The following is a 26090-nucleotide window of genomic DNA, read 5'->3' on the forward strand; positions in this document are numbered from 1 at the left end:
ATTCTGCTGCAAGATTTTGTTTATTATTGATTTCAGGGCTCGGCAAATTCTTCCAACGGCTAGTGTCAATTTTCAGAAAATAAAATCAAATTCTTATGCTTATATACCATCCACCGTCACAGCTACTTATCATTGAAAATGGGTTTCAGATATTTAAAGTAAAATGAAAAATGAACAAAAACGAAAAAAAGAATGAAGTAAGAGTAAATCATAAACGGCGTGACTGCAAAAGAAAACATCACATTATGCTGAAGAGGGTGTACATCCGTCTAAATCGTTATTAAAAAAATTGATGAGCGTATTTTCCGTATCTTGATAATAATTTAACAATTTTAATTTCGAGGTAACAATGTTCGATATTCTAGTTATGCTTGAGAAAAAATAACTGTTCCTTTTTTCCGTTTTCCTGTTTCCCAAACGAATCGAAGTCCAGCCGCGCTTTATTATATGTGATTTCCCGTCTTTAACTTCATTCGTCCCATTGTTGTGTTGGGTTTCTTCAAAAGGAGCAAGACAAAGCAAACGTAACCACTTTCTGGTCAAGACTTTTTCTCTCAGCAGATAATTGAAACACTTTGTTGTTGTAGGTCCATTCCCATAATACACAGTTATAACTAAACATAGAGCGTCGGTAATGAGAGACCGAAGTTAAAGTTCAAAGCCAAATTTTGTTATATTTTATATTTGTATATACTCCTCGTTTTTATTGCTTCGACAAAGTGTTTTCGCAAACGGTTAATTAATTCAGTTTTCCCTGCATTTATTGTTCTTTATGTCATCTAGACTGCTAATCTTACTAAAACAGGTCCATCTAAAATTTGCTTTGATATGAATTATGATCCATATGGCGTTTTTAATTAATGGGTTAATTATGATTATGTATATATATATATATATATATATATATATATATATATATATATATGTTTATGTATATATATATATATATATATATATATATATATATATATAAATATATTATATGTTTAGGTATATATATATATATATATATATATATATATATATATAGACATATATACATATATATATATATATATATATATATAAACATATATATTTATTTATATATATATATATATATATATATATATATATATATATATAGGCACTGCTGGCAATTAAATTGGTTCCTTTTCAAACATTGTATTGGTCTTTTATCAAAAAACTATTTTTCACAAATTGAAGAAACATGTTCGGAGGAGTTTTAGTCAGATGACCGATTATCTTTTTCTCGGTACGTTGCTAGTTGGTTTTTGCCATAGTTGTGTTTTTAACTTATGAGTAATTTCTGATGGCAGCAAAAATTTGGCTTTATTGCATCATGTGATGAAAAGAAATGAAAAACCAATGAATAATTTCGATAGAAAACGTTGATGTATCTTTTTAGGAGAGCGCCTAAATTTGTTCTTTTTAAAAATCACCAATATGATTTCAGCAATCTACATTACGCTTGAAATTTTTCAGAATCCAAAAAAATATAGATTGTAATGCTGCTCTGTCTTTTTTGTTGGTAGTTGTGTTCACACAATCTTCCATGAATTTGCGCTTTCAAAAGAGGACTGAAAAGAATAAATTGCTGGGTATTGAGTTGCATTAGAGTTCTTAAGCTGGCCTCAGTCTTCCTCTTAGTGGCAACTGCGTCACAAATCTGCTGCGAAGACTTAATTTAAAATGAAGAAAGGGTTCTTTTGAGCAAACAAACAAGTAAATTTTCACTGTTCTTGCGATTTTTTTGATGTTTGTAGTACATCCCATAGTGACACTGGTAATGCTTTGTGTTAAGAAAAGCATACTTTGAAAAACAGATATTGGTAATGCAAACAAAAAGAAAAAAGTTTTTGAAATATATATTTTGGAAATTTGCCATTTTCAGATTCGTTGCCATTTTCACAATTTTGTAATTTTTGTGGTTAAATGAAACCCTTTTAAAGCTTGTAGATTAAAAAATTTGTACAATGGAGCAGAACAAACACCAAATTGTTTTGGAGGACGACAGTTTGAAAAACTCCATCAACGTTTTAGCATCCGTTTTATAATTTCTTCTTCAAAATAAAAAACAATTAAAATGTTCCGACTTTAGGTGGTATTTTAGACGTCAATACTGGTTTTTAGGTAGTAGCAAAATTAATTTGTAGATTGTGGGGGAAAAATAATGGCTTTGATTTTTCAAATAAAAATGACAATCAAAAAAATAGCTATGGCTTTGTCAACTTTTTTTTCGAAAATTTAGTGTTTCTTAGATTTCAGATGGGCAAATGGTTTTGCCAGTTTTTTCCTTTTTTTCGAAAATTTAGTGTTTTTTGGATTTCAGATGGACAATAAAAATTTTCCAGATTGTTCTTTCAGAATCAAAAAACGAAATAAAAATTAGGACCGTGTGAACCCATCACGGCCAATTTTTGAAGTCAGGTAGTCGATTTTTTTTAAAATAGTCTGAGTTCCAAGTCTTAAATTTTTGGCATCATTACCAATCCCCTATATCCTCTTTTTGTCAATTGGAGTTTGCGTAACTGATAACTAACCAAATTTTTACGCACTTTTCAGATTGTCGGAAACAATTATTTGCTTGTGTTCCTGTTTCCTGATCCCCATTGGGGTCGTGAAAACCAAAGCCAGCTATTTTGCGGCATATTCACCAAGTTACAATATTACTGCAAACAGTTAATAATAAGATTATTAATATAATTTCGACAAAATTTTTTCTCTGGTATTCTGTTTTCTTTCATATTTCGATGTTTAAATTATAGATTTGGTAATTTTGTTGTTTCCTTATTAAACCGAGTACTAATTTTCAACATGGCTTTTTAAAATAAGTAAGAAAGTCTGGCAGATTAAATTGTTCAAATTGAATTTGTTTAAGTTTAAGTTATCTTGTTACTTTAAAGAGAAGATAAAAATTTTCCAATGGATTTTTAAGTTACCCCATTTAAATCTCTGCACAAAAGATATTGCTGGTAAACATTGGTTTAATGGAATAGTAAGGCTGTTATAAAGTTTTTAACCGCCATTACATGTGAGGTTGTGAAAAAATAGCAACAATATACACAATTTTTCCATGCCATCACTCGAAAACATTATGCAAAAACACTTTTGAATGCATAGAAAAAATAATATTTTTATGATCTGGGGATAAATACTAGTAATCAAATATGATAGTTGACCTGAAATATTGATGAAATATGATATTATTTATGATAGAACTTTTTAATATATGATCTTTAAGATAGATTATGTGGTCTTTTTATGGAAAAATTCAATAATAAAAAAAATCATAAATGGATTGTCTATAGATGGAGTTCAGCGCAGAACATTTTTGTATCAAAAACTGTAATTATCTGAGCCAATAACGTGCTATAAAAATAGCTTCTTACATCATTGGATGACTACTAAGGCCTTTAAAAACCGTAAGTGTGCTAAAATGGGTACAACATAGTCCAGGAACTTTTTAACAGAAATGGTTTTATACTGAAGGTTTTTATTAATTTAGTAAGATTTTTACACGTTGTGTGTAATCATTGTATAAAATTTCAAATCATAAAACCATATATGACTTATTATTATAAGTAAATTGTTTGCGATGTTCATCCAGGATATCCAAAATACCGAAAGAAATCTTTTTTTTCCATCATTTGAAAAAAATTTTGTGTTTTAAGCATTTAAGTTCCTGGACTATTAGTTTTCAAAACTCTGGAAACGCTTCCTTGTAACAATAGGGATTTAGCTATGTCTTTTTACGAATCATTGGCTATGTTTTTACTTTTTTTTGCATTTTTACTATTCTCCAAGAGTAGTCGTTGCAAGGTAGTAGAGAAACATACATCCTTTAACGTCATTTTCGATGCTTTTTTTGCAATTTGAGGTCTACCATTGTTGAAGAAATGGTGAACTAAGATGAATATTTTTTTGCTGATTGAAGAGACTGGCATAAATGATGATTTTCAAAAAAATCAAACTACGCGTTTATGCATTAAGCTGTTAAGCGAGGCAGTTTTTAAAACTTCATTTCTATATTAAGCGAGCGAAAACAACATTATCAGCACTGTTGTTATCCTTTGTTGATATTCCTTTTATGACTCTGTAAAATTTGGAAAACTTTTTAAATTATCACATACAAGAAATTCAAATGTTCGAATTTCCGGAAATTTTATATATCAACGCTTATATTCTGAAACTTTGCTGAACCTTCTTACAATCTTCGTGTACATTATGTTTTTTTGATACATACGTCGCTCACATTTTGAAGGACATGTCTTTTTAATGATGTATATGTTTGAATAAACTTCACGCTAAGACGGTTGAGACGTGATTTCACCTCATAATTCAAAAGTTACAGAAGACTGGTTCCAGTTAAAGGATAGAATGAGTCTATAAAGAGTTAGTGATAGAAATATTTCAAGCCGAATTGTAAAATTTGTCAAAGCTAATGCATTAAAAAATTCTGTTCGGTTGTTGCCGACCATGAATCAATTTACAATGTGTGTGTATGTTTTTGGGATCTATTCTGTTTCGCCCCCCGTTTAGTGAGAATATATGTTTTATGACCCCCAGACGCACGTGCTATTTTCTTACACAATAATGTGCTATATAACAACATAGAATTTGTAACTGGGGGTCATAAAAACACTGGGGGAACAGAATAGATCCGTTTTTTTTGCGTAATTGATTGTGCATGCGTATTTGAAGGAAACCGTGTGCGTTCTTATGTTAGAGAGCGTGTTTGCGTGTCAATATGTATGTGTGTATGTGCGTATATGTGTATATGTGTCAGTGTGTACCTGTGCGTGTTCCTGTCTGTATGTTAGTGTGTATGAGTGTGTGTGTCTGTCAGTGCGTGTGTGTGTATGTGTGTGGGTGTGTGCGTGTTTGTGTTTGTCTGTGCGAAGGCGACAGAGTGCAGTCAACAAAAACACAAAACCCTGGTCAGGACGTCACCACCGTTTCAGATTAACTTGATTTTTCATTCATAATTACAGTGTCTAAGATATGCGCTGAAATTATTTTTTTTAAATGTGCTAAAAATCCAGCGAATTTGAAACAAAACAGTTAACTAAGATCAAATGAAATGAAAATAATTTAATTTTTGATGCAGGGATGAAATGGATCAAGTAATGGCTATGGCGCTGGAGAGCTAGGTTCGATGCTCAATCGTCGCGAGAAGAGTTTGAGGTAATCATTTTAAAAAATTTTGCGCATTTTTTTCACAGTTTCAGTGCATCTCGATGCATAATAGTGTGTCCCATAAAGTTGAAATAGGCGAACGATTGAAAAACGCCAAAAACGTGCAATTGAGCATCAATGTGCTCATTTGAATGTCGTTTTCTCCATTAAGTTTTCATTCATCAATTTTTTCTACATGTTTTGAATTTTCAAGTTTGACCTTTGAACTCTAATTTGTGGCTTTTGAAACGATCGCTTACTTCAACTTTATGGGACACGCTATAAGTAACGTTTTTGGCGCTGAAATTTTTTGATAATTCGGCGAATTTCAGCGCATTTCGTACATAATTTAGCCCATTTTATACAAATTTCTCACCAGGGGCTTAACGGAAATTTTTAAGAAGAGCAATCAGAAGAGAGATATGATATACCTATAATAGTAGCCAGACAGTTGAAACCCAAGTGACAGAATACGAGTCGCATGCCAAGTAGCGCCCTGGGCATATTGAGGGAGCTGGAGGGAATGACATCAAGGAGACTGGCGAATAGGACCAGCTGGGACAGAAGGACTGTCACTGCAAATGAGACCCTCTCTCCACATTCCACTGGTATTAGAAACACCAGAGAGGACAGCACATATAGGGCACTGAAATCATCAAAATAAAACCAGTCTAACCTTAAATCATGCGCTCCATCACCAGTGGGTGGGGTAACATTTTCTAGTAGTCGTGCAAGAATCAGTCTGTTATGCACACCCCCCCCCCCCACCACCATCACAACGTTATGCACCCCCCCCCCCGTTACAAACTGGGCACAAACTGATATTGCATGAGGGCGATGTTTACCACATAATGCCAGTGGAAGGACAAAGCAAGAGGCAATGAGGATTATCAGGCTGCGTAACTGAGCTCGTATCAATACCCTCGAGTGCTATGACATCAGAGTGCTATGTAGCTCACAATACGAATTCAGACCTTTTTCGAGGAATCTGGTGTTTGCGAGCTCTAGCGGACGACTGTCCAGGCCATGCCCTGATTTGCTGTGCGGATATAATTCGCAAAACCGCGGGCCTGTTATCGCGGCGAAGCGCACCCATAGGCCCGCCAGGGACGCTCTATAAAAGCAACATCTTGGCAATTTTCAGCTTACTTGGCCTTTTTCTCAAAATTCGGCTTTCTTTCCTATCGGCTTGTCTGGCCGCCACCTAGAATGTCTGCACTGTTTACAGTATAGAGGAGATCTTGACGTTCAATTATTTGTTTGAACCCAGCTTTTTCCAATTAACCTTGCCAAATGGACAAGGCCCTGATGATTCTGGTACATACAAATGTAAGGATAGGAGACTGGACTGCAAGCTCACACAAGACTGGAGCTCAAAGTCAACTACCCTAGTTCAAAACTGTTGTCAAAATTGCAAATAATTGCAAATTTTTGCTCAACAACGACAAGTTTGTAAAAATTTTCAAGGCAACATTTGCAAAAGTTTCAAAACTTGCAAACAATCGACCGAGTTCGTTCCGGAGAGCTGTGCCTGAAATGGAAAAATTGATCATTTTCTATACGATGGCTCGGAGATTTCTTGAGTCAAAATAAAAATATTTAAAATACACATTAAAAGAGATATATGTAACATAATGCTACCCCGAAGACCAAATTTTAAAGATTCGGAAGCAAGAAAATTAAACCTATTTGCAAATATTTGCAAAAATAATGCATTAGTTCACAAAATTCGTGAATTAGTTTATAAGAAAATTGCAAATTTGTCATTGGGCTCTGATCATTGGGCACTCAAGTAAATGTAGGTTGACGCATTATTCGTTACATCATCGCAATCAACAAACTTTTAATAAATTTTTCCCCGCCCATTTATTTTGCAAACGGTGATTTCATGTATATTTCGCAATTTTCGGTAGACAAAAATGCAGCGTCTTGTTTATTTTTTAAAGCAAGTTAAAACAAAATTTCATCGCATGCACTTCAAGTTATACATTTTGAGCCGTTCACATCTAACACCGGTCAGGGCTATCCCTGCAGGAATTGCGGACAGGATTGCGTATTACCTCACCGAGCAAATCTTTTGCTCCAAATAAGAAGAAAATTAGGTAAAATGCCAGATCAAATAGACCGAAGTAGGGCCCAGGCTCAGGTCCCAGACGGAATCAAGCATGTGCAGACCAAGCATAAACGCATGAGTGGGGCGTCGTGCGTTCAAAACTATAAAGACTGGAAACGTACGACAAACACAAGAATGACGGAACATGAGAGCACGAAAGTCTTGTCATGAACACACAAAAATCTGAACATGATCGCAGCATAGGGTTGACATAAACGCACGAGAGTCTGGACGTAAACGCACAAAAATCTGCAAATAAACGCAATAAATTTTTGCAGCTTTGTTAATGAAACCAATAGCTATCAGATGACTTATTCCAATCTTAATCCAGAGTACCCACTCAAGTGTCAACGCTCACAATTCGAAATGCCGAAACTTAATTCAGTTGCAAATAAATAGCAAAAAGTGGAATTGCACTCAGTTTTTTACGTTGTATTTAAAACCTTTACTTCTTGAGTTATAGAAAGTAGCTGAAGATGAAAAAATCAAACCAATGCCTCACAGGCCAGAGTACTTCATTTTAAACGAAAAAATGTTTTGCACTGCTTCTTTTGAAATTTTACGCAAAATTGTTTAGAACTCCATCCACCAGCTATATTTTTGAGCTGATTTATACGAAATGATTAATTTATGCTGATTTCAAATATGTAAGTTATGTGTAGTTTTTGCACTTTTTCTGTCTTTGTACGCATGAAAGTCTGGACATGAACGCACAAAAGTCTGGTGAAAGCACGAAAATTTTGAAAAGATACTTCCTGTCGGGGACGGTCTGGGCATACAATTTTCTGTCTGGCACCTCAACTTGGGGGCGTCAACCAGACGGAACAAATCTAAAAATGGGCATAGGCTAGACAAAACAGAGCCAACTCATGTTTAGACCAGACGGAAATTCGCGACGAAAACTTTGTCCAGACTATGAATTCGGTTGCACCGCACCCGATGTCCGCGAATCTAGTTTTTTTGGCCCTTATCTGCCTGGATTCGAGGAATGCAACGTTTCTGTAAATTAAAATTTCAATTTCAAGAGTTGTTCCAGTGAAACGAAACTTGATAAACCTTGCCATGTCATGCAGGATCTTTATAACCTCTGGAAAACTTGAAACATCTTGCCAAGATCTTGATTGGCAAAAATTTCTTGTAAAGAGCACCACCTTTGTAAGATCTTGACAGGGTCTTATCGCATATCAAGAAGGTTTCTTAGAGTAACTTGCTATGATCTTGATATATCGTGGCACATAGAAAAAACCGTTGTTGAATCATGTATGAAAAGAAAAAATATTTTTTGAATCAATCGAAAAAAAAACGATCAATTTCGAACCAGGCAAAATGCTTTAATATTGTGTGAATTTTTCTTAAAAATTGTTGAAGCATGTATGAAAAGAAAAAATATTTTTTGAATCAATCGAAAAAAAACGATCAATTTCGAACCAGGCAAAATGCTTTAATATTGTGTGAATTTTTCTTAAAAATCACAAAAATTTTTGAAAGAAAATTTTTCTGAGATGTTATGATTACCTGAAGGGAAATAAGAGTGCAACTTCGTAGAATTCTGGCCTCCGTTTGACCTTCACGTGCATGCGCAGCTCGTCAAACTGGTTCCGAAACCAGAATCTGGTCTGTCTAGTTAGTTGTGGTTTCCCAACCAATTCCCACTGGTCATTAGGAATGAAGTACTGGAGGGATATTAAAGCTACTCTCTCATCGTTGCTCTTGTTGACGTTCCCTATTGACATTCAAAATTTGTAAAAACTTCAAAATTTAACGCATCACGATTCTCGGCAGAATCTTGCACGATGTGTGCTGCGGGAGAACTGTAAAAATCCAAATCCTCAAGTTTTTCATCGTCTTCCGCATTCGAACCCCCGCACCCCGAGAAATTATAGCTTCCAATTATAGGGGCGACTGAGTTGTAGTTGTGAGGGAGGGGGTTATAATGGGACAGAAACTACCCCTGTGCATTACGAGCCAGCGCCCGTGTACCATTGAAAAATTGACAATTTTGTCATGTTTCACTCATTGTGGAATCATGTGCTCTTACAAGGTGGAGTTTGGGGGGAAAAAACTTGTCCATACGATTCCTCATCTTAACTGGCATAGTTCCATAAAATAATTAAAGCGGGCAATTTGTTTCTTTGCTTGTGAATTTTGTTTATCCGCCAGGGCCGCCTGCTAATCCCACCGCACAAGGGGATTAAGCCGTTGCAAATCAGAGAACATCAATAATGGTTTAGTCCAACTTAATTTGTTAATTTTTTTATTAGTTTAACTATCCACTTAGAATCATATTTAAATATAAATAAATTTTCAGTTTTTTACTCGAGATTGCTCGAAAAAGATTTTTTTCTGAAAAAACCTACATAATTGTATTGAACTTAGCTTATGACCACTATCCGTGAATGCTTCCTTTCAAAGGGTATTTGAACTTGAATTAGTTATCAACACTAAACAAATATATATTCAAATGCTCCAGAAAAATGTACAAATTCGAAAGATTGGTGTTATTAACTGCCAATTGTTAATTGACTAGTGAGTGAAAATCTAAATGACGAAATTGTTGCCTCATTCCACATGGAACCAATTTGCTATTTTGTTGAATCCGGTGACAAAAGAACGGTTTAGAGGCAAAGTTTAAGACTGTTGTCATGTTCCGTACTACAAGCCCCCCCCCCCCCCCCCCTTCCTGACAGATAGATATTAACATGCGTTTTGTGAATTTAGATTGATAAAATGGAAAAAAAGTCCTTTATATATGGTAGGAGCGCTGACTCGTGAAAAAGTTCTTCCAATAAATAGCTCTTAGGAATACTTTTAGGAATACTTTGAGTTTTTAACCGCCAACTTTATCAGACTATAGAAACTATGATCAGTATAAAAATGCGTATTTTGTTTGACCATACACTGTCTTATGTAAATGATAATTTAAGAGACAGCAACATTCCAATTTTTTTTGTGCTTACAAGTAGTTTTGAAAGTTACCTTCTAGGTAGTCTTGGCTAGATGCACTCTTGGTGACATGTTTGTTGAATAAATCTGGTCCCACTGTAGCTGCACCTGATGGTGTCAAAGTTTCCAGATACTCAATGTCCCAATCTTTAAACGGAAAACAGAATAACCGTTTTGGGATTGTTTTTTTTTGCTGATTCATCGACAAATGTTACCACTTGTACGTTATCCCTATCGGGAACTTATCAAACTTCCAGGTGAAGCCGAATTTTTAGTAACTTTGAGAGAGCGATACCGACCGTGGTTTAGTAACTTTTATTACACAAATCGGTTTTGCGCAACAAAATTGCATAACTTACACCAAACTGATGTTCATTAGACTAACTTTTTCCGGCAATCCTTTCTCGCCACTCTTCATATCGCAACAGTGGCGATTTAAGAAGTGAGGGAAAAAGTATTTCCGCCATGGTTGTAAATTTTGGATCTGTTCTGTTTCGGCCCCCAGCTTAGTGAGCATAAAATTTTTTATGACCCCCAGGCGCAAGTGCTATTTTTTTACATAGTAACGTGCTATATAGCAACATATAATTTGTAACTGGGGGTCAAAAAAACACTAGGGGGCCAAGACAGAATAGATCCTAAATTTTTTTGGCGTTCATCGCGCACTAACAATTTATTTCATCGGCAAGTTAAGCAACTGTGGTTGTCGCCGCCACACTTGATCAAAATGTGTATTCACTCTGTACAGCAACTAGCTCAATCATTTGACTATGTTAGGAGTTTCTTGTATTCGAATCAATTTATACTTGCCCGGAGCATGGTGGCAGAGCAAACCAGCCCTGAATCAATCTAGAGACTATCTGTTTTTTAGGATGACCAGGGTTCTGTTCACGTCACAGTTATGACTTTTGAGTAAAATTTACTGCATGAAAAATAATATGGTCAGCTTAACTCCCGCCCACAGGGTTTGTTTTATATGTGATTCGAACTTTCGCGTGGGTATTTGTAACATTTCAATTGAGTAGCAAGTCATAACCTCTATGCTAAATGTGCTTTGTGGTAATAGCCTACAACCTAGTTTTTGTATAATTAGTTTGTATACTATTATAGTAATCACCAATTATAAGCTACAAAAGTATGATATTATTGTGCTCAGATTTAATTTGGACGCATAAGTAATTTTCAGACTAAACATGATAAATTTAGCCTAGGGGGTAGAGCCATCGGCGGCAATCGCATCACCTCGAAAAAGAAAGTGGCTAACGACATTGCATCAAACAACATGAACATTGACAAGGAGAACACATGGGGTGCCTTGAAGGAACGAACTAAGAACTTTTAGTATTACTGTGAGAATAATGCCCTCGCGCGATTTGTTAACTTTTATATGTATCGATATGAAATTTAGCCTGGGCAAAATCTATGGCCTCACTATAACCATCATGAAGAAAAAATGCTCATAAAGAAACTTGAAATATTCTGGAGGTGCCATGTTTCACAACTGAATTAAGTTTTGTTTTTGATATGTGCTGTTTCAGTACTGAAATGGTCTGCGACCCAAGTCCTGGCGGTTGTTTAGCGGTTGTTTCAACATTTTCGTTTTCACACATTGATTGTTATCCACAGTTTGCGGCATTCGTGTTACTCGCAGTAAAGAACAGGTAGAGGTCTCCAAAATCAAATATGGCCTGTCCGTTCAAGAAGGAACGTGTTTATATCCAAAGAAAGTGCTCATGCAATCATATCCAGATTTTTGAGCGTTTTCGATGTTTCCAGAGTGACATCAGTGTGGTTGTTTTAGCAGATCTTATAAAATAAATATTTAATAAAATAATGAAATAATTTTTAAATGTTTTAAAAAGTTTGATATGCTACTTGAAATTTAGAATATATTCAGGATGTTAATAGTCAATGCAATTGAACGTTCTTTTTGTAAGTTATTCTCTGTGATCTTTTCATACGTATCATGCACATTGATGTCTTGCGTTAAAAAAGTAGAAACGCAATATTTGTTTGATAGCTGCTTTAGCGAGTATATCAAGTCTTCCGATCATGATTTCGGCTAATTGAGACACTGTTCCGTGAATAACAATAACAAAAAATGATTTCCTAAAACAGCTATAGTTTCCAAGTAATGGTAAACTTTGCTAATTAATTTGAACTCTAAATTTATTAACCCATTCTGTAGAAGCTGTCTGTGGCGAGGAATGGAGTCAATTTGAGACTGCATGACTGTTCATCATATGGAAAGTATGTCACATCGAAAGCACAGGATAGCTTCACAGTCATAAGGGCGGACCATGCAAACACATTGCCATTTGAGTAGATCACTTGTTTCTCAAAACTCTCATAAACAGCCTCTGAGACGTCAAGGGCAACTGAAAAATACCCTAGTTGAAATTGGTGCCATATTTTCAAAATGACGGAAGTAAACGGAATGGACTTCTGGCTAAGTAGCAACTTCTGGCATTTTATCTTCTGGCAGTGCAGACTTTCGGCATTTTAAAATGTGCACGTGAGTGTTTTAAGGCAACATGTAATATTTTAGAAAGTTAATTAAACTTGGTTTACAGCGGTAAAAATAGGAAACATGACTGTAGTTTGAATGAAACTAATGAAAAATGCTGAATCAAGCCTGAACTGTTAGTCCGATTAGAAAAGCATTTCTACCCAGGTTTTGGTCCAGACTCAAATTCAGCTATGATCATACCCAATCGAGCGCACACCCCTGTGTTCTCAGACCGAAATTACAGGGTCTGGAAAGCGGTTCGAGCGCACAATAGTCTGGACCATGGTCTGATTTTGGTCTAATCAGAGGTCAATTCGGTCTGAACGGTCTGATCATAGTCTTCATAGTCTGGACCATGGTCTGGGTTCGGTCTGATCGGAGGTCAATTCGGTCTGGAAGGTCTGATCACAGTCCTTATAGTCTGGACCATCGTCTGGGTTCGGTCTGATCAGAGGCCAATTCGGTCTGGAAGGTCTGATTTCGAGTGCATTATTTTTTCTCTTTTTTTGTTTTTTTATTGAGGGATGTTGGCTCTGCCAAGAGGCAACAAAAAAGCAGCGTTCCGATCAGAGACTCGTCTAAAGTCCGATGATTCTGATCAGTAACAAGGAGTCCAGCTGATAGCAAATGCCGGTCCCCTCAAGAGTAAATTTTGATTAACTGAAGACCACGACGTTTCTTGTGGAAAGCTGTCTAAGTTTATCCATTGAGTCAGAAATATGAACTAAGGGGTATGGTAAATAAAATTATTTTCTCAACAGTTAGGTTTCGTTTTCATTAGCAATATTTTCACAATGGACTTTACCTTAGATGATTTTAATACTGCAAACACCAGATTTTATGAAATGAAATGAATATATTATAGCCAAATTAAGAGATTTGTTCATAATTAAAATCTTTCTCTGATCAGACTATTTTGAGCGCACTTGAGTCTGATCATAGTCTGATTAAGGTCTGGGTAATGGTCTGAAATTGAGTCTGGACCATGATCTGAAGATGGTCTGATCATAGTCTGTTTATAGTCTGGACATTGGTCTGAATTTGGGTCTGATCATTAGCGCACTATAGTCTGGACAGTGGTCTGGGTTCGGTCTGATCAGAGGACATTTTGGTCTGGAAAGTCTGATCAGAGATCATTTTGATCTGGAAGGTCTGATCAGAGGTAACTTCGGTCTGGAAAGTCTGATCAGAGGTCATTTCAGTCTGCATAGTCTGATCATAGCTCAATTTGGGTCTGGACCTAAACCTGGGTATGATTTATTCAAAAATTTCGAGGCAGAGAATTTCCCTCGTTGCATTTTAACCAACAACAGCCGAACTATTTCTCACAAGTCACTCTTTGTCACAGTTTATATTTTATTCTATTTATTCTATTTTGTTTTATAGTTTTTATTCTTTTCGTTTTTGGCATGCATAGCTCTCAAAACATCATCGGGAAACTTTTTTTCCACCGCTTCTCTCCCGTGTTGAGCACAACGACAAAAAACAAAAAATCTCTTTGTAAGAATTCGTCTTTTTTGTCGTTTTGTCGTAGTTTTCTTCGTTTTCATTAGCTTCCGTCGTTTAAGTCGTCTTTTACGTGAAAGAAATGATCGTTTCATCGTCGTATTTGTTGTCGTTTCTTATTTGTCTCTTATTTTGTTTCTTTTTGTCTAAAACGATTTAAAAACGACGATTTCTTACAAGTAAAAAAAACAAAATTCCTCAACACTGGCTATGCGGTCAAAATTACAAAACAAAAATCCACAGTTACAATGATTTATGTTTTGAGTTGTTTGCTTGAAGTACCAATGTCAGGTGACCAGAAGGTGCTGTGTGGAAATGTAAGTGCGTCCAGCAGTCCCTGAGTCCCCCATTGGGAATTGTTCCAAGTGGCCGAGGGAGAATTGTATCTGAGGTAGATAGACAGCTTCACTTCCCAAACGCCCATTTTCTCATCCATCTGAAACGCAGGGCTCGTTCTTTAAATTTGGTCTGCACTGGACTGACTAATGGGAGGGAAATTAACTGATTCAACGCCACATGAGTGGGTTGGGGGGATGTTGGGGATGTTCTGGTCAGATTTTCTGGTCAATATGCTTCCCAGGTTGAGGTGCCATCCGGAAGTGACCTCTGATCAGACCGTGCCAGACGAAAGTAACCTCTGATCAGACCATCCCAGACGAAGTTGACCTCTGATCAGACTAATGTGCGCTCAAAACACCGTGTGCGCTGAATGTGCGCTCAAAATGGTCTCTGATCATACCATTCCCATCTGGAACTGATCTCTGATCAGACCCAATTCAGACCATTGCCAAACGATTGTGCAACCATGGACCAGACGAAACCCAGACCATTGTCCAGACGATTGTGCGCGTCAGATGACCTCTGATCAGACTATCCCCAGACCAAAAATGCCATTGATCAGACCATCTTCCAAAGATTTTCTGACCACCTCCAGACCATTGTCCAGACGATTGCGCAACCATGGCCCAGACGATTGTGCGCGTCAGATGACCTCTGATCAAACTATCCCCAGACCAAAAACGCCATTGATCAGACCATCTTCCAAAGATTTTCTGACCACCTCCAGACCATTGTCCAGACGATTGTGCAACCATGGCCCAGACGATTGTGCGCGTCAGATGACCTCTGATCAGACTATCCCCAGACCAAAAATGCCATTGATCAGACCATCTTCCAAAGATTTTCTGATCCCCTCCAGACCAATGTCCAGACGATTGTGCAACCATGGCCCCCACTAAACCCAGACCATTTTCCCGACAGTTGTTCAAGTCAGATGATCTCCAATCAGACTATCCCAAAGCAAAAATGCCACTATTCAGACACGTTTCTAGGAGAAATTTGATCGGGTCAAGGGGCAAGTTTAAAGTGAACCAAATTGTTAACCCAGACTTACAATAGTATTTAGAGATATGCGGAGAATTCATATATTTTACCTGATTTACCATGTTAAAATAAGGTTCTGAATGTTCTTTAGTTAGAATGTCAGTTATTCGCTTATTCTATTTTCAAAAATATAGAAATTTCATCGGGTAAAGGAGTTGTTCAAATCAAACCAAGTTCCCGTTCAAGTAGAGTATCCCGTGTGTACCTAGAGTCTAAAGCAAAAAGAATTTTTGCTATTGCTTGCCTAGGAAAAAAGTTAGTTTTTCATACGGAAATTTGCTATTATTCCGAATAAAGAATTTTAAAAATAGGTCTTTTTCATCGGGTTAAGGAGTTGTTCAAATCAAACCAAACTCGGTATAGAATATCCCGTGTGTACCTAGAGTCTAAAGCAAAAAGAATTTTTGCTATTACTTGCCTAGGAAAAAAGTTAGTTTTTCATACGAAAATTTGCGATTATTTCCAATAAAGAATTTTAAAAATAGGTCTTTTTCATCGGGTCAAGGAGTTGTTCAAATCAAACCAAACTTGGTATGCAGTATCCCCTGTGTATGTAGAGTCTAAAACAGAAAAAATTTTTGTCATAGCTTGCCTAGGAAAAAAGTTAGTTTTTCATACGGAAATTTGCGATTAATTCGAATAGTTAATTTTAAATAATTTTAAAAAATAGGTCTTTTTGATTAGGTCATAGAGTTGTCCAAAGTGAACCAAACTCGGTATGGAGTATTCCATGGGTATCTAGATGGTAAAACAAAAAGAATTTTTGGTATAGCTTGCCTAGCAAAAAAGTCTATTTCAGTCTTACTATTATTCTAAGGTGAGGGCCTCGGGCCCGCTTGAGGTGCACCCCCCCCTGCCCAGTTGAGACGCCGGTTCGTCGGTTCCCCCCCCGCTGGGATTTTGTGCACCTCATTTGTGGGGTTGTGAGTTTTTTTCCGACAGTACGGTTACCAGCATCCGACGGTTACCATCCAGAACAGACCTCTGATCAGACTACCCCCCGACTGAAGTGACCTCTGATCATACTATTGTGCGCTCGAAAGGGGCCTATGATCATACCATTCCCATCCGGAAGCGACCTCTGATCATACCATTCCCATCCGCAAGTGACCCCTGATCATACTATTCCCATCCGGAAGCGACCTCTGATCATACTTTTGTGCGCTCGAAAGAGGCCTATGATCATACCATTCCCATCCGGAAGTGACCCCTGATCATACTATTCCCATCCGGAAGAGACCTCTGATCATACAATTCCCATCCGGAAGCGACCTCTGATCATATCATTCCCATCCGGAAGCGACCTCTGATCATACCACTCCCATCCGGAAGCGACCTCTGATCATACCATCCCCAGACCGAAAGTTACCCCTGATCAGACGATTCCCATCCGGAACCAAAACCCAGACCCTGTAATTATGGTCTTGGAACACACCGTGTGCGTTGAACTTCGGATGATCAGAGGTCACTTCCGGATGGCACCTCAACCTGGGTTGTTTTTGTTTCTATATGGTTTCCCATCTATCTTAAGCACATTTTGCGATAGCAACCTAGGAGTACCCGGACCTAACGCCAAGTAAAATTCAGTACTGGGCAAGTCTAATTTCAGTACTGGGCAAGTCTAATTTCAGTACTGATTCAGAACTATGATCATGACCGTTTTTGCAATGGTCAGTGATATGCACGTTTCGACTTGCAAGTCTAAATCCAAGTTTTTGCGAAAGTCGTGACAAGAAATTAATTCTATTTTTATGAAGAAAAAGCACGTTTAAATTTAATTGATCAATCAAATTGAAATATGCGTTTTCTTCATAACAATAGAATTAATTTCTTGCCATGACTTTTAAAAAACTCAATAGTTAGTGTCCTATCCAATTGCGTTACAATTGATGATTTCGGTTTATTTGACTCCGTGTTTATTGTTAAAGGTAATCAGAAAAATATACATTTACTCAATGTGTAAAAAATAATATCTGCCGATATCTTAGTTTATTTGAGCCCGATGTCATAAAAGAAAAACTATCAAAGAAATTTCTGAATAGTTTGTCTTTTATAACATTGGGCTCAAATAAACTAAGATATAGGCAGATATTATTTTTTACACATTGAGTAAATATATATTTTTCTTAGAACAACTTTAACAACCCTTTAACGACAAACACGGAGTCAAATAAATTGAAATCATCAATTGCAACGCAATTGCATTGGACACTCACTTTTGAGTTTTCAAAAAAATTGAAGCAGTAATGAAACGCTGATGTTTGAAAGAGAAGTAGTTTTGCTTACTTTATTTATTTTTTTCCAGTTTTACTACTGATCTATTGAGAGCACTACTGATCTATTTCATTCCACCAAAATGATTCTAAGTAAAAAAAAATACTCTTTGATCCTACACGAGAAAAAATAGTTTTTTAGAAATCTATTCTGTGCCCATTTTAGCCAGTTTAACTCCATATTTAAATCAAGTATCTATATGTAGTTTTTTATTCAAAGAAATATTAATCAATGAAATCTTGCTTCACGGCCTTTTCGTGTTGTTATTATCAGTGAAGTTTGAATCAACAAAGGAATTACTGTCGTCACCTTCTTAGAAAAAATCTTTTGATGTATTATCGCCTGTTCTCGCTCACAAATTTTTCCCATAAATGATTCAGAACCCATACGATAAGACATAAATATTGAGTTCCCCCATTCTTTTGGTGAGACATCAAAAACTCAAGGTTCTGTCCCAGAAGGCCTGTCCAGGAGACATGTTGATAATAGAAGGTATGAAATTGTGTCGCTTTGGGCCGGGGCCGTTTGATCAGAGGTGATTTTGGCCAAAGACGGATTGATCAGGGATCAATTGGTCTGGGAACGTTTAATCAGAGGTCACTTTAGTCTGGGACCGTTTGATCAGAGATCACTTGGTCTGAGACCGTTTGATCAGAGGTCACTTGGTCAGGGACCGTTTGATCATAGGTCACTTGGTCTGAAACAGTTTGATCAGAGGTCACTTGGTCTGAGACCGTTTGATCAGAGGTAACTTGGTCTGAGACCGTTTGATCAGAGATCACTTGGTCTGAGACCGTTTGATCAGAGGTCACTTGGTCTGAGACCGTTTGATCAGAGGTCACTTGGTCTGAGACCGTTTGATCAGCAGTCACTTGGTCAGGGACCGTTTGATCAGAGGTCACTTGGTCTGAGACCGTTCGATCAGCAGTCACTTGGTCAGGGGCCGTTTGATCAGAGGTCACTTGGTCTGAGACCGTTTGATCAGAAGTCACTTGGTCAGGGACCGTTTGATCAGAGGTCACTTGGTCTGAAACTGTTTGATCAGAGGTCACTTGGTCTGAGACCGTTTGATCAGAAATCACTTGGTCTGAGACCGTTTGATCAGAGGTCATTTGGTCTGATACCGTTTGATCAGAGGTCACTTGGATCAGAGGTCACTTGGTCAGGGACCGTTTGATCAGAGGTCACTTGTTCTGAGACCGTTCGATCAGCAGTCACTTGGTCAGGGGCCGTTTGATCAGAGGTCACTTGGTCTGAGACCGTTTGATCAGAGGTCACTTGGTCTGAGACCGTTTGATCAGCAGTCACTTGGTCAGGGACCGTTTGATCAGAGGTCACTTGGTCTGAGACCGTTCGATCAGCAGTCACTTGGTCAGGGGCCGTTTGATCAGAGGTCACTTGTTCTGAGACCGTTTGATCAGAAGTCACTTGGTCAGGGACCGTTTGATCAGAGGTCACTTGGTCTGAAACAGTTTGATCAGAGGTCACTTGGTCTGAGACCGTTTGATCAGAGGTCATTTGGTCTGATACCGTTTGATCAGAGGTCACTTGGATCAGAGGTCACATGGTCTGGGAACGTTTAATCAGAGGTCACTTTAGTCTGGGACCGTTTGATCAGAGACCACTTGGTCTGAGACCGTTTGATCAGAGGTCACTTGTTCAGGGACCGTTTGATCATAGGTCACTTGGTCTGAAACAGTTTGATCAGAGATCACTTGGTCTGAGACCGTTTGATCAGAGGTCACTTGGTCTGAGACCGTTTGATCAGAGATCACTTGGTCTGAGACCGTTTGATCAGAGGTTACTTGGTCTGAGACCGTTTGATCAGAGGTCACTTGGTCTGAGACCGTTTGATCAGCAGTCACTTGGTCAGGGACCGTTTGATCAGAGGTCACTTGGTCTGAGACCGTTCGATCAGCAGTCACTTGGTCAGGGGCCGTTTGATCAGAGGTCACTTGGTCTGAGACCGTTTGATCAGAAGTCACTTGGTCAGGGACCGTTTGATCAGAGGTCACTTGGTCTGAAACTGTTTGATCAGAGGTCACTTGGTCTGAGACCGTTTGATCAGAGGTCACTTGGTCTGAGACCGTTTGATCAGAGGTCATTTGGTCTGATACCGTTTGATCAGAGGTCACTTGGATCAGAGGTCACTTGGTCAGGGACCGTTTGATCAGAGGTCACTTGTTCTGAGACCGTTCGATCAGCAGTCACTTGGTCAGGGGCCGTTTGATCAGAGGTCACTTGGTCTGAGACCGTTTGATCAGAGGTCACTTGGTCTGAGACCGTTTGATCAGCAGTCACTTGGTCAGCGACCGTTTGATCAGAGGTCACTTGGTCTGAGACCGTTCGATCAGCAGTCACTTGGTCAGGGGCCGTTTGATCAGAGGTCACTTGTTCTGAGACCGTTTGATCAGAAGTCACTTGGTCAGGGACCGTTTGATCAGAGGTCACTTGGTCTGAAACAGTTTGATCAGAGGTCACTTGGTCTGAGACCGTTTGATCAGAGGTCACTTGGTCTGAGACCGTTTGATCAGAGGTCATTTGGTCTGATACCGTTTGATCAGAGGTCACTTGGATCAGAGGTCACATGGTCTGGGAACGTTTAATCAGAGGTCACTTTAGTCTGGGACCGTTTGATCAGAGACCACTTGGTCTGAGACCGTTTGATCAGAGGTCACTTGTTCAGGGACCGTTTGATCATAGGTCACTTGGTCTGAAACAGTTTGATCAGAGATCACTTGGTCTGAGACCGTTTGATCAGAGGTCACTTGGTCTGAGACCGTTTGATCAGAGATCACTTGGTCTGAGACCGTTTGATCAGAGGTCACTTGGTCTGAGACCGTTTGATCAGAGGTCACTTGGTCTGAGACCGTTTGATCAGCAGTCACTTGGTCAGGGACCGTTTGATCAGAGGTCACTTGGTCTGAGACCGTTCGATCAGCAGTCACTTGGTCAGGGGCCGTTTGATCAGAGGTCACTTGGTCTGAGACCGTTTGATCAGAAGTCACTTGGTCAGGGACCGTTTGATCAGAGGTCACTTGGTCTGAAACAGTTTGATCAGAAGTCACTTGGTCTGAGACCGTTTGATCAGAGGTCACTTGGTCTGAGACCGTTTGATCAGAGGTCATTTGGTCTGATACCGTTTGATCAGAGGTCACTTGGTCTGAGACCGTTTGATCAGAAGTCACTTGGTCAGGGACCGTTTGATCAGAGGTCACTTGGTCTGAAACAGTTTGATCAGAGGTCACTTGGTCAGGGACCGTTTGATCAGAGGTCACTCTGGTCTGGGACGGTTTGATCAGAGATCATTTTGGTCTGAGGCCGTTTGATCAGAAGTCATTTTAGTCAGGGACCTCAAACTGGATGGAAACCTCAGCCGATGTTGGAGTCGTATTAGAGCTTTAGGGGTTCCTGACTGACCTTAAGTATCTGAAGCAGATCCAAGTACACCTTGACCAATCTGTCTTCCATGTCGAAAGGAGGCACATATTTGGGCAAAACTTTTTTCAGCCGATTCACCACCTTGTTCTCATAATCCACCCCATTTGACAAAGTGTCATTTATGACGTCATTGGTGGAATCTTCTGAACAAACGCAGCGGCCGAATGTCAAAAATAAAAGCCATGGGGGGTTGATTTTAATCATTATTAAATCATAATCAATTGTCCCTGAACTGCATTTTTTGCTACAATATTGTGTTTCATAAGCTGATCACAAGCTTATTATTAACCCTAACTGGCTATTAAGAAAAAAAAGAAACTATTTCTGGCTCTGTTTTTCTAATTACGAAAATCAAAATAATTAAGCCCATAATTATATAGCAAAAAAGTATACGGTAATTCTGAAAATAAAAAATCTACCGAAACATTCTGATGCTAAAATAAAACGAATGATAAATTGGATATTTTGAGAAAACTGGAAATAAATAATCTGTTCATTGTATGTTTTCACCTGACCCAGGTGAAAAAATATATTTTGTTTGTTTTTAATTTGCAGCTTCTATTAATCTTGTTTGCGTCCCGCGTTGAAGATTCGCGCTAAAAAACGCAAAAATTACTATTGACCAGGAATGCTGTGCATTTATGCATCTTATAGGCTAACGGCGACGACGAGAAATCATCTTCGTTTTAGGCATTGATCTTACATAAATTAGCGGATCATCAATAATTTTGGCGTTTCTAGGCAAAGATCCTTGTGTGTCTAAACTCAGAGCTTACTTATTCTTAGAGGAATTATGACATAATTTTATTACTCTCCCGTGTTGGGCCCCCAGTGAATTGCATCGATGGATCATAGAAATTTCATAAAAAGTCCATGGATGGGTAATCGATGGTTCATCTCAGATTTTCACTGGGCCATAGAAAATCCATCAAAAATAGTCTGAAAATTGTCCAAAAATAGAGAATGAATACTTTCCGAAACCATCTAGTCTTCTGTTGGTATATTTTCCACCCAATAGCTTCCCGTGTATTGCATTTTCATCTGTAAAAAAATTTTGAAGTCATTATCAAAACACCATGGAAAGTTATATATAAGCTACAAGTTATGATCAGAGAATGATGAACATCCCCCATGCACGTCGGGGTCAATTTACGGAGTAGTTGTCGGTAGAATATGTCTGCGGTTAAAGAAATCAAAAATAGGGTGATGAGAAAATTTCAACCCTTTTTCAACTGCGTCCCCCCTTTGCTCTTTGAACTTCAATAATATGCGAGGCTTAATTCCCATTTCAGCAATGATCCATCGATGAGGTTCACTGGGACTCCAACCCGGGCTAATCGTAGTTTTTATATAATTTTGCAATTCTAAGCGTATATTATACATTGTTTTGGCGTTTCCAAATGTAGATCTTACATGGTTTTTGGGGTTTGTGAGCGTAGGTCTAAACACAACGCTCATTTTTTAGTGGTAATGTCTCTTCATTTAGCTTTTAATTTTGCGCTGATCGTATTGACTGAATGAATAAAAGCTTAAGGCCTAAAACTGATATTAAACAATATTAAACAATTTAGCGGTGAACTTACAGAATTACAGCAACTAAATTTTAGCATTGATCTTATAAACATTAGCGTTTAATTTGACGTTGATCGTACAAAAATGCAACGACCGATAATTTCATATTTTTTAAGTTTCATTGGTTTATTAAACTGAGAAATGTTTGCTAAAAAATGTTAATAAAAGGGTACAAAAAAAATTTATAACAAATTTGTTGAATAGTTGTGCAAGCCCAACAAACCGTACCATAGGAGATTTTCATTGTACATATGAAACCTTGAATGAGCTTGGTTGTTTTTGCTGTAAAAATGACAATTTTTTTAGCGCTATTTCGCTGGGTTTCCAGGTTTTTTGTTCCATAGCGTAGGCGTTTACCAAATTCAACGGTTGACAAATTCAACGTTCAACGTTAGTTATGATTTTACATAATGCAGAATTTTATGTAGAGTTGAGCTTAAGAAATGTAAACGTTTAACTCAAAACGTTGACCTTACATAAATTACCGTTTAATTAATTGTTGGTCTTTCAATGCGTAATATCTTTGTTTGCATTTACCCAATATTTGGCTTCCATAGCCATTTATTTAATCTGATTAACTTCTGCGATTTTATTTAAAGAAAAAGTTGGATTTTCATACAAATTATTTCCAAGCTTTAAGTTATTTTTGGTTTTAATTGAATTGTGCGTCCGGTTACGAGTGGGTGATTGCGCTCAAGAATAATTCTCAGCGTTAGTTTTCTATAATTTGCTTTTCTTGACTGGATCATGTTCGGGATGTTATTTTTGCTTGGGGTGTTATGTTTGGGAAGTTTCTATATGATTATGTTATTCTGAGCATTCATATTGCAAAATAAAGCGTTGTATTTGATTTACCGTTGATTACAAATAATTTAAAGCTGAGCAAATCCGTCTTTTTTGTTCGCTAATAAGCTCATAATAATTTTTCGATGAAGCACTTATTGTAAAATTTTTTTAAAAAAATGCGTTTCCTAATTGAGTTTGATACCAATATATTCAACTCTACATGTGAAACCTTGATTGAGTTTTGATGCTTCCTCTAATCAGTTTCAAATTTTTGAAAATTCTACGGGTTGATATTAAATAATTTCGAGCTTTTAGTGTGTAGATATAACAAAAATTTAACGGTTTTTTACCTTTAATCTTACATAAGTTAGTAGTTGGTTTAGCGTGGATTTAACAAAAATTCAAGCCTGAACAGTCTCATAGCTTTTTCAAACTTTTATTAGCTGAAATATTGATTACAATCCGTTCAGTTACTTTTGCTCAGCATTTAACAACTGACACTGCTCTCACGACAGTTTACAATAAACTTAGCGTTATCTTGGCAAAAAAAGTTATGCCTACTGTTGTTCAGTTGTCTCTAGATGATTCTTGAGTTATGTTTCTCTTAGCATTCATGTTGCATAATTAAGTGCTAAGTTTCCGCCTTTATGATAAATTATTTATTTTTTCAATTTTATGTGTCGTTAGAATGTGCTTTTTTGCGTCAAAAGTTTTTTTAAGAAGCGATAGAGCGATACGAACGGAAAAAATATGGTTTCTTCCTAGTAGTTGTGGGAATTGGAGTTAAAACTGGAATACAAGTTTTCTAGACTGCAACTTACGGCTGGTTAATAAGATTCAAAACAATCCCGTATTTTGGAAAACGAGTTATAAGGAAAACAACTCATCAGAAAACTAAGTGATACTGGTACAGGAGTTGAAGAGGCGAAAAGCACGTATAATGTCAGTGATTTGAATCTCACAGTCATAGTTCTATGACCTACGCTTCGAAACACAATCATTCAATATGGTCTACGCTTAGAAACTTAAAAAAATTGGTTAACTTCTACGCTTATAAAAGTCAAAACTACGCTTAGAAAAGTTAAAATTACTCGCAAAATTATTTAAGATCCACACTTACACCGCTAACAACGCCAAAGATCAAGGCACTCAAAACCAGTTAAGATACGTGACGTTAAAGCTCGGTTTATGAAAACTAAGATATAATGACACAATATTAGAAGAAGCGACAAGCATGCAGGAGGTCAGTGGTTTAAGTTTTACAGAAAGGGATAAAAGTTGGAAGCGATAACAAAATTTACAACCTACACTTAAAAAATCCAAATTTATGTGAAACCTGCGTTTAATGACGCGAAAGTGAATTTAGATCTACCCTTAGAGACGCAACAATGACGATAAGCCATAACTATTGTTGACATTTTGGAAAATGCTCTAAAGTGTTGTATTTCTTCCATGAAAAATGTGAATTTACAATTTTTAGTTCCTCGCTTTATATAAGAAAAATCTGGCGAACTTGAAACCTTGCAGACTTGCAACGCTTTTTACTGTTTATCTGGCATATTTAAGACAAAGTTCCTCGGACCAGTTTTGCCCCAAAATCATTAAAAAGATAACTTTTGAAACAGAAATTTCAAACGCTGGAATAACTTTAATTTTGGATTTCACTTGCGTTTTTTGTTAGAACAATCCCCCATCCCCTCCATAAAATTTCCAGGAGTTAAGCGAAGGAAATTAGTGGTTTAGCAAAAATTGCCTTTTTCAATAAGCCAGGCGGTAAAGATTTTCAATAGAATCAACATTCGAATTTTTTAAATGATAAGGTTATCTATTTGAGCATGATTGACAACTTCATTTCCATTTGAAGAGCAGTTTTAGAAAACATCTTGTTGAAAACATTAAGAACTGCGTTATGCATTAAACGTTCCCGCAACATGACTGCAGATTTCGAAGTTTGAGGAGCAGCAACTAAAATGGCGACCAGAGTTGAGGTCCTCTTGGATTCCATCGATGTGATAGCCTTGTTTTTTTTTCATCAACACATGACCAGGAAAGTTTTGCAGCCGCAAAAATCCCATCGATGGATCATAAATTGTCCAGAGCAAACATATCCAATATTTATTCATAACAAATTAATGGAAGCGGATTGCGGAGAGGTAAGGTGTGTGATTAACACGCCAATGATTGAGAGTTCAATCCCCTGACTCTGTGAATCTGAAGCTGTCTGTGTAAGGATGAGCTCTTACTTAACCATAGCTTCAGGTTGACCATAGCCTGACCAATGTTGGCTGCAATGATTGTACCACGTGAAAGTCTCAGACGCAAAAAAAACTTGCCATAGTCACCAAAAAAGAGCATTCATGGTCACTAAATGAACAGTCTGAGATG

At 37.5% G+C, this 26090-nt stretch overlaps 1 protein-coding gene across 1 annotated transcript; it reads right to left on the bottom strand.

Annotated features, from left to right (window-relative positions):
• Positions 1-524: 524 nt before the first annotated feature.
• On the bottom strand, positions 525-21490 carry LOC142356800 (neuronal acetylcholine receptor subunit eat-2-like; the record flags this gene model as incomplete). Its single annotated transcript, XM_075408593.1, has 7 exons — positions 525-614; positions 5610-5824; positions 8807-9014; positions 10268-10381; positions 12412-12612; positions 14532-14685; positions 21327-21490. Coding segments are annotated over 7 exons (1146 nt in total), but the record flags the coding sequence as incomplete, so codon positions are not given.
• Between the last annotated feature and the right edge of the window lie 4600 nt (positions 21491-26090).

This window comes from Convolutriloba macropyga, unplaced genomic scaffold (assembly GCF_964194025.1).
Source record: "Convolutriloba macropyga unplaced genomic scaffold, txConMacr16.3 SCAFFOLD_2262, whole genome shotgun sequence".
In the NCBI taxonomy this organism is placed as follows: Eukaryota; Metazoa; Xenacoelomorpha; order Acoela; family Convolutidae; genus Convolutriloba; species Convolutriloba macropyga.